Raw genomic sequence first — 8,807 nt, forward strand, 5'->3', positions numbered from 1 at the left:
TGCAAATTGAACTTTTAAATTGATTGGTCATAAATTCTAATTCAACTGATAAAAATAGAAAATCGTTATATAAAATGTTGTGATCGAAGTTCAAAGCTCGACTCTTGTCAACCAAACTTGTTAAAAGTTTCAATTTGCTAAAAGTTTAGTTTACTTTACTCCACATTTTTCACCCTTTATCCAAAAATAAAATAAAAAACAAAAATTAAAAATTAAGATGCTCCACAAATTCAAACTAAAGCAGAAGCATCTGGAAGACCCTGCATCATATCATTATCTCTCGCCGGAGCCGCCGCCGCCGACATATTCCTCCGTTTACCAGCGACCGTAGCACGGCAAATCGGACAGCTAGATCGATTTCCAAGCCACAAATCAATACAATCAGCATGAAAATAATGCTTACAACAACTCAGCTCCCGGAGTTTCTCACCGTCGGCGAACACCGACAAGCAAACAGGACAATCACCACCGGTTTCCTTCACATGAGCATCCTCCCGGTATTTAAGATCGGAAATAGAAGCACCACCATCTTTGGTTTGGTCATCAGAAGTGAGGGAGAGTTCACCGGAGTTTTGCTCCGGTCGCCGGCGGCAAAAGGAAAATCCAAAAGCGAAGATGAAAGTGTAGATTAAAGCAGGTATGGTGACAATAGCAACAAGAGCTAGTAGAAATTCAAGAGGAGAGAGATCAACGGAACGGGAAGTGTCTGGAAAAGGCGGTGGTGGTGTTGTTAAGATGGCGATTTGTGCGGCGGTCAGTGGTGGCGCTGAGAACGGTAAGGGTGGTGAGTGGGTGGGAGGAGTTGCGTGTTCCATAATGAGATGGATTATAAGAGAAGTTACACAACTAAAGTGTGAGTATTATTTATGTTTCATGTGGTTATGTTTTAGGTTTGGTTGAAAAAGTGGTTGGCTATGTTTGTTAATAATGACACAAATGAAAGGGATAGTTATGTTTTGATGTTACTTGTTTCAAGCTTTATTAGGAATTGATAGGGGGGTGGGAGTGAGAATTAATATAATGTGGATTAGATGTTAAGTAAGAATATAAAATTATAGCTTCTTTCTTTGTGTATGGTGTTTGCGTAGTTGGTAGATGAGTGACGCGTGGTTAAGAGTTTGATCTCTAAGTAGTGTATATGGAAGAATAGACTTGGATTTAGTTCAGTAATTGTGTAACATAGTTACAAAACTCAACCATTCGATTTGATGTTAAAATTGATGTGTAATCTAAATTGTTTGATCTCACATTAAGGAGCGAGATTAATTATATAGTAAAATTGTGTGAAACTCTACGGTAATAGATCAAAGTGTATTGAAGAACGCTTGTTAAGAGATGTCTTCCCTTTAAACGAGTTTTTGTATGTCAAAAGATTAATCTCTAACTTCCGACTCAATGATACCTTGGGCAGAAAAAAAAATGATAATTTAGGCATCCCATGGTTGTTTTCATAGCTTCCATTTTTCAACGTGTGATTGTTAAATTGGCTTGTGTCTTGAGGTGTTGTACTTGACTTGATCTAAGTGGATGAAGCTTCTGATATATGGCTGCTTGTTCTACAAGTAGTAATCACAAGATTGTACTTTTCGGTTTATTAATAAAACACGAGACTTGTCTTGGAGTCTTTTTGGAATATGTCTGCATGTTATTGGATTACTTGAAATCGAATAACATGAATATAGTTCAAGTATAAGCATTTAGGGGTTTAAATATTTTGTTCTTGATTTTGGTATTGATGAAATGAATGTCACATACCTTTGTTTGGATTTTTTTTAAATAATTTTATTGTTACTAGCAATTATGTGTAATCTTCATTATTCAATTTTATATAGAACCTAACCACATCCCTAATAGAGAAGCACCTAATCTAAAAGTAAAGCTTAACTTTTGACAAAAACATAAAGTGACAAGACTTTGGCAATGATATGGAAACAAGGTTGGAAGTTAATGACCAACCTGGATACTATGGTAACAAGAATTTTCATAGCTAAATATTTCTCACGTGCGGATTTTTTAGAAGCGGCCTAGGGTACAATCCGAGTTATGTTTTGCATAGTATCTGGTCGACCCAAATGTTGTCGGAAGAGGGCTATCATTGGAAGATTGGTAATGGTGGCAGCATCTCAGTTTGGGATGTCTCTTGATTGAGAAATGAGGAGGCTCCTGCTATTGCAACATCAAGGACAAGTAACATTCAGAGCATGGTGGTTCATCAACTAACAGACTAAAATAATGGAAAGTGAAATGAAAAATTGGTGGGGGAATTTTTTATGACAGAGATTCGGAGGATATTTTAAGAATTCTGCTACTAGATTTCTCTAAAAGGGACCAAATTATTTGGTGTTTGGTAAACATGGAAATTATACGGTGAATTATAGGGTGTGTATGCAGAGACTATTCAATCGGTAAGAGCTCAGTTCCAGGAGATTGGTTGTGTATTTGGTCTCCTTGAGTATTACCTAAGGTGTGTACTTCCATATGGCATTTATTGAGGAATTGCATGGCAAACCATATAAATCAGTAGACTAGATGTGTAATTTTACCGCCTTTGTGTGTAGGTTGTGATGATGCTCTGGAAAACAATTGTCAAGTGTTCTTGACTTGCCCATGCAGTATTGAATGCTACAATCTTCGTGTCATGCTCAGCCTGCTCATAACCGAGGCAACACGCAACAGTAGGTTCATACATACAGGCTCCTCGTCCTTATGGTACTATAGAATGCAACATTGACGCTGCTACTTTCTCTGTATCAGACTGTTGGTATGGGTGCCTGCATCCGCGACAGTCTTGGCAGATTCCAAACTGTATATATGACATGGATGCACACCAAGATGACAGCAGCAGAAGGTGAGGCATGGGGACTAGTCCAGGCACTCAATTGACTTATATCCATCAATCTAGACAAGGTGATGATAGAGTTTGATAGTAAGCTAGTTGACAATATTCACAATGATAAAACTGATATTACCAAGTCCCTTATATGTAAGGAACTTTTTGTTTTGAAAAACAACTACCAGCTAGCAAGAGCATCTACCAACTATGCTACTCGCACTGTTTTTTTGGCGCATTCATTGTATTTGGAATAGCCTTCTTATGAATAAACTATTGTTGGTTTGATTTGTGGTTATCAACATTTGTAGAGTGGTAATAATTAAAAGCAATATAGAGCTTGTGTGGTAGATTAAATATGGGACGAAGGAGTCCTATTTATCTGTCATAGTTTTTTTTGTGGTGGCCAGGGTTTGTAGCCCAGACATTTGCATATATTATGCATTGTCCCTACCAACTGAGCTAAGCTCACGAGGACATTTATCTGTCATAGTTTCAAACTACATTAAATAGATGTAATGAAATAAAGAACAGTCACGATATCACAAAAAAAGACATAATTTCATCTAAAACAACAAAATTTATTGGTTTTCTTGATTAGTGTACAAAAACCTCAAAGGACATGTAAGATAGCAACAGAGGGAGCAACTTGATTACTTCATCTAAACAAGAGTGAATTATGATGTATTAAAGTTCCACTCTATTCTTTTGCATGAACCCTTCATTATTTTCCTTATTTCATTTTCACAACTTCAATTCAAAATAGAACGATTTCAAATGATATGCATAGATCAAGCATACTTGTGACAAGCAATTACTAATTTTTCTAACCATTCTAAACTTCCACAACTTCTCAGAAGTCTCCCCTTTCAAATACTGCCGCAGCTCCCATACCAGAACCTGAAATGTATAACAGTACAAACTCTCACATTAAGGTACTAATAATCTGTTTATTTTTCTCCTTAGGCATGGTCTGCTTCAAAAAAATGAAATGGAATAAGGTCAAAAGATGAAACTACCTATACACATCGAGATTACACCAAACCGACAATCTTTGCCACGACGCTTCATCTCATTCAACAAAGTTGCAACACATCGTGCACCTGACAATAAAAGACAGTAGGAAAATTCTCCAATGTAAGCATCATAAAGTCAGCATTAAATCAATCTGTTCAACTGGTGTGAGTATAAGATTGCTTATGCTTTTCATAAAGATCAAACACATGAGCTCAGCTGTTACAATAATATAAACACTATGCATGTTTCTAGGAGCCTTTCTTAATATCTTAGTGTACTCTTTGGTTTAATAAGAAGACATGAAATACGTGAAGTAAACAGGTCTTAAATATCTTAGTGTACTCTTTCGGAAACATGCATAGTGGCTTCTGCAATATTCTTTGTATCAGTGGAAATGGAAACATGAAATACGTGAAGTAAACAGGTCTTAAATATCTCAACTTTACCTGTGGCACCTAAAGGATGTCCAAAAGCCATGGCACCACCATTGACATTGACCTTTGTTTGATCAAGCCCCAATTTCTTGCAGGAATAAACAAACTGTGATGCAAATGCCTACACAAGATCACAAAATTGATAAATGCTTAGAAAATGTGCAATAGAAAGTTGTTGGTTGTTATCATGAAAACTGTTAAAACTTTACCTCATTTATTTCATACAAGTCAATGTTACTAAGTTCAAGACCAGCAGATTTCACTGCAGCTGGAATAGCAAAAGCTGGACCAACACCCATGACAGCAGGATCTACACCAACAGCAGCAAAACTCCTACAACATTGAATTTACTGTTTTTAAATTTGATGGAATAAAAAAAAATAAAGAATGAAGTTGTACTATCCTAGCTTTTCCTATCGAATTAGGAACATTTTTGAAGCACAAGAGAGTCTAATATTAAAACTATCAAAATTTCAAGCTTCGAATGTCCTTTATCATAGCAACATAAAGTACTTAATAAGTATTACCTGTATATAATTAATAATATTACATTTCTGAATTTAATTAGCTTGTCCTACAGGATGCCAAATTTGGTGTAATATTTACAATAGGTAAAGAACAGTAGCCCTAGTCCCTACATCTAGACGCCTGTTTTATAAGTTTATATTTATCTAAAAATGTACTTCCCAGGTATCTAATTCCTTAGTCCATGTATTAGATACCTTAGTCCATGTATCTAGATAAATATTGAAAATACACAGAAGACACATTCGATGACTAAAAAGACATGTTCATGGATGTATTTTGTAATTTTGATACATTCAAGAACTATAGATTAGTGACAGTGCTTGACACATTCAAGAACCAAAGTGACTGTTTACTCATATCATTATGGTATACCTGAAGATTCCAAGAATAGGAAGCCCCTTTTGTACAGCCACACTTCTCTTCATGAGAAGCACCGCTGCTGCACCATCACTAACTTGGCTAGCATTCCCTGCAGTTAAATATAGTTAGAGGGGACATATTCACAAGGTATAAGGAATGCAGGCTACATATGGGATCGAAGTTAAACAGAGCACAAGGAACTTGGATCCAAAAATTTAGCAAAAGGAGAACCTTCTTGATTACCTGCAGTTGTGGTTCCATCCTTTTTGAATGCAGGCTTCAGCTTTGCAAGATCTACCAAATTTGTGTTTGGTCGGATACCATCGTCAACAGAAACAGTAATTTGTTTCTCCTCTCCAGTTTTAGGATCCACAAACTTTATAAACAAAATCATCATTAGAATAACACTACAAATTTTAAAAGGAAATTCATCTTGGCAGTTGAACCCACCTTTGTAGAAACTGGAATGATTTCGTCTTTGAATTTACCAGATGCTGTTGCAGCTGCGGCGCGCCTGTGAGACTCGACCTAATTTCACATTAAAAGAATTAATTCACCTTTATAATCTTTTCATAAATTTTTATAGGACATTGAATGCACATTTCATGCTTACAGCAGCCTGGTCTTGTTCCTGCCTTGTCACTCCGTAACGCTGTGCAACATTCTCAGAAGTTATTCCCATAGGAAGAAGACAGTCACGGGCTTGTGCAAAGGTTTCAACCTATTAAAATAATGAAAAGGTTAAGATAAGTAAAAAAAGTTTCAAAGGAAAATATGTGGAATTGATAGGAACTAGTTATATGTGTTCATTGATAGAAAACTTTATTACAATCTAGGTGTGGGAGAGACCTAGTTCTCTCCCACTCTAAATTCCTCTCCAAAACCAAAGATAGCACTCACTAATCCACCTTATCTCTTATTCATACGCTGTGTTTCGTTAAATAGATAAGTTAAGAGCATATCATATAAGTTCTTATGCACAAGCTATTATTATAATCAATGAGAAAATGTGGTTAAATTATTTTCATATAAGTAGAAAGTTGTTTCTATAAGCTATTATGAAGAACTTATTGAAATGAGGTAAATGCTTATGAAAATTTCATATGCTGTTTCCATAAAACTCCCAATCATGGTTAATCCAAACACAACCATAGTCTATTCGATTCACATTGACTAGATAACTAACTAACTGAAGAAGTTATTTATCAGGAATTTGAAAAATGCGACTTAAATGTACCTTTGGGTTAGTTTTGCGAACCCCCGAAATACTATCTTGTGTCATACACTCCAATCCAGCCCCAATTCCTTCATCAAATAAGAGGAAGAAGATTAGGCCAAAACATTACAAGGCCATGACATGTAAATAGAGTCTAGAATCATTCTTAGTTTCTTACCAATGTCATAGAACCCAGCTTTTATGTAAGCAGCAACATCAGCAACTGCTTGAAGTCCGGACGAACATTGTCTATTGACAGTTCGAAGCGGCACAGTCTCTGCTTGAAAATTGGAGATCAATCACATATTGACAATTAAGCTAAAAGTATATACTAATTTAAAGCATTAAATCAAATAAAAAACTGAGTTCAACATCTAGTGAAGTCACTCAACAATGTCATATATATCATGTGCATGTTTTTGGATGAATTAAAGCGATAGAAGCTGAAACTCAGTAGATAGTGTCAGCAAGACTACCATGCCAATGAAATATCATGTGCTTGTTATCTTTGATGAATGAATAGAGATTGTAAAACTGACCTGGGAAACCAGCATAAAATGCAGCCATTCTGCACTCAATTGCTCTTTCTGATCCTGGTCCTAAAACTGTGCCTACAACTATGTCGCCTACTTCACTTGGTTCCACATTTGTTTTCTCTATCACAGCCTACAGAGAGCTCATGAATAAGGAATCATAGGAAAAAACCAAACTAATAAAGCATAAGATAATTTTGAATCAAACCATTTTTTATAGTTGATAAGTTCAATCATAATCCAAATGAACTCTAGATATTTTGTTTCGAAACATATCTTAGCAACTTCTCAACTGTATACCAAACATAAAACCGTTTTCCTCAAAGGACACGTTAACCACTAAAGTGAATCCTACGTTTTGAGGAGTTAACTAAACACGATGTGTCTCAATATTCGAGATTGAATTGTAATGCTATGACGTATGAGTAATTAACATCTTTACTTAGACCCAGCCACAATTAATAAATCCTGTTATAAATGTTCACTAATCCATTTTTCTTACGTAGTAGTTGGCAGTGGCACTGTCCTTTCCAATATTTTTGTATTTACCAATTGTTAGAACAGCAAATGCAATTCAAACAACAACAGATAAATAAGCGGACACAAGAATGCAAATGATTGATCATGTAGTTTGTTCTGCTGTGCCTACGTCTCGACAACAAAGTGGTTGTTATAGGTTTTCGATTATGCAGTTCTTAGTGTTACAAAGTATAATGCAATGTTTAAATATTCTAGCTCTCCTACACTATACTCAACACCAGTTGACTAATAGTAATCGAAGTCGTTACCTTGAGAACTGAGGCAAGTAGATCATCTGGAAGAGTATCCTTGAATCCCCCACGCTTTGCTTTGCAAATAGCAGTACGATATGCACTGGTCATCATTGCAGTAAAATTAAAGTCAGAAAATTAATACTACCCTAAAATTTTTGAAAACATTAGTAAACAAAAAAATAGGTTCAGGTAACCAAAAAACTAAAAAATAAAAAGGCTCACGTCTACGAAGCACTCACACAGACACTGACACCAAACACGAACACGACAACTAGTAATAATTCAAATAAAATATATATGGAATAATCGAATCTAACTACATGTGTCAGCGTCGTGTTAGTGAAACCGGCATGTGTTGAACACCAAACACACCTTCAATATAAATGATCTATTTATGAAGTATTGACATAGACATGAACACCAAACAAGACAAAAACACGGACATGTTCTAGCCTATAGTAATTTTAGAAAACTGAATAACCTAACTACATGTGTTAGCGTCGTGTCAGTGACACCGGCGTGTGTCAAACATCATACACACCTTCAATGTGTGTATCTATCTCAAAAGCATTGACACAAACACCGCACATGACACTAACATTTAACAAACACCGATAATAACTTGTGAAAATTAAATAACTGAATCTAACTCGTGTCAGCGACATTGACACGTGTCAAACACCATGTACGCCTTCAATATTAATCAGTAACTTACGCTACGATGACCACATCATTTTCGGATCCACCTGCTTGTCCAGCAGAACAGAATGAAGCCTGCAAGTGAAAAACAAAACAACTATAATCAAAACATAAAACACAACAACACATAACTTGAAATGTATATAACAAAACATGTAAAACTTACAGAGAGGTGAGTGGAATGATTAGATGAAGTAACTGAATTTGGATTTAGATGTTCAAGAAGAACTCTTTGTCTTTCAATTGCTTTCTCCATATTTTCTAGTATTTGTCTTTTCAGTTTCTACAACACTTTGAAAAATTTGTGACTATGATGAATGATATAGAAAGTGGAGATTGACTTTAAGAAAATTGAGTAAACGCGATGGTATCTTTCACACCCAAGTCCCAACAACTATAAAAAATAACAAAAGACTT

The 8,807-nt window shown here is 35.6% G+C and overlaps 2 protein-coding genes across 2 annotated transcripts; both read right to left on the reverse strand.

Annotated features, from left to right (window-relative positions):
- LOC146926939 (RING-H2 finger protein ATL33-like) lies at positions 1-955 on the reverse strand. Its single transcript, XM_085700365.1, has one exon. The coding sequence runs from the start codon at positions 813-815 to the stop codon at positions 231-233; it is 585 nt and encodes a 194-aa protein (XP_085556491.1). The 5' UTR covers positions 816-955; the 3' UTR covers positions 1-230.
- Positions 956-3,390: 2,435 nt separating this feature from the next.
- LOC146926940 (3-ketoacyl CoA thiolase 1, peroxisomal-like) lies at positions 3,391-8,807 on the reverse strand. The gene is made up of 14 exons (XM_085700364.1): positions 8,557-8,807; positions 8,407-8,465; positions 7,707-7,791; positions 6,925-7,051; positions 6,564-6,662; positions 6,407-6,474; positions 5,783-5,890; positions 5,620-5,697; positions 5,413-5,545; positions 5,182-5,278; positions 4,491-4,614; positions 4,294-4,402; positions 3,850-3,933; positions 3,391-3,730 (listed from the first exon to the last, which is right to left on the reverse strand). Exons 1-14 carry the CDS (start codon positions 8,644-8,646, stop codon positions 3,684-3,686), a joined length of 1,308 nt encoding a protein of 435 aa, XP_085556490.1. The 5' UTR covers positions 8,647-8,807; the 3' UTR covers positions 3,391-3,683.

Source organism: Medicago sativa, chromosome 4, assembly GCF_051527215.1.
Source record: "Medicago sativa cultivar Bolivia chromosome 4, Bolivia_mono, whole genome shotgun sequence".
Taxonomy (NCBI): domain Eukaryota; kingdom Viridiplantae; phylum Streptophyta; class Magnoliopsida; order Fabales; family Fabaceae; genus Medicago; species Medicago sativa.

Bases quoted from the DNA above. Each gene is read 5' to 3' on its own strand.
- LOC146926939 (XM_085700365.1), bottom strand. From the start codon at position 815: ATGGAACACGCAACTCCTCCCACCCACTCACCACCCTTACCGTTCTCA.
- LOC146926940 (XM_085700364.1), bottom strand. From the start codon at position 8,646: ATGGAGAAAGCAATTGAAAGACAAAGAGTTCTTCTTGAACATCTAAAT. The intron at 5,891-6,406 runs GTACATTTAAGT...TTATTTTAATAG, and splicing joins TTCGCAAAACTAACCCAAAG to GTTGAAACCTTTGCACAAGC. The intron at 3,934-4,293 runs GTAAAGTTGAGA...TTTTATTGTCAG, and splicing joins ACATCCTTTAGGTGCCACAG to GTGCACGATGTGTTGCAACT.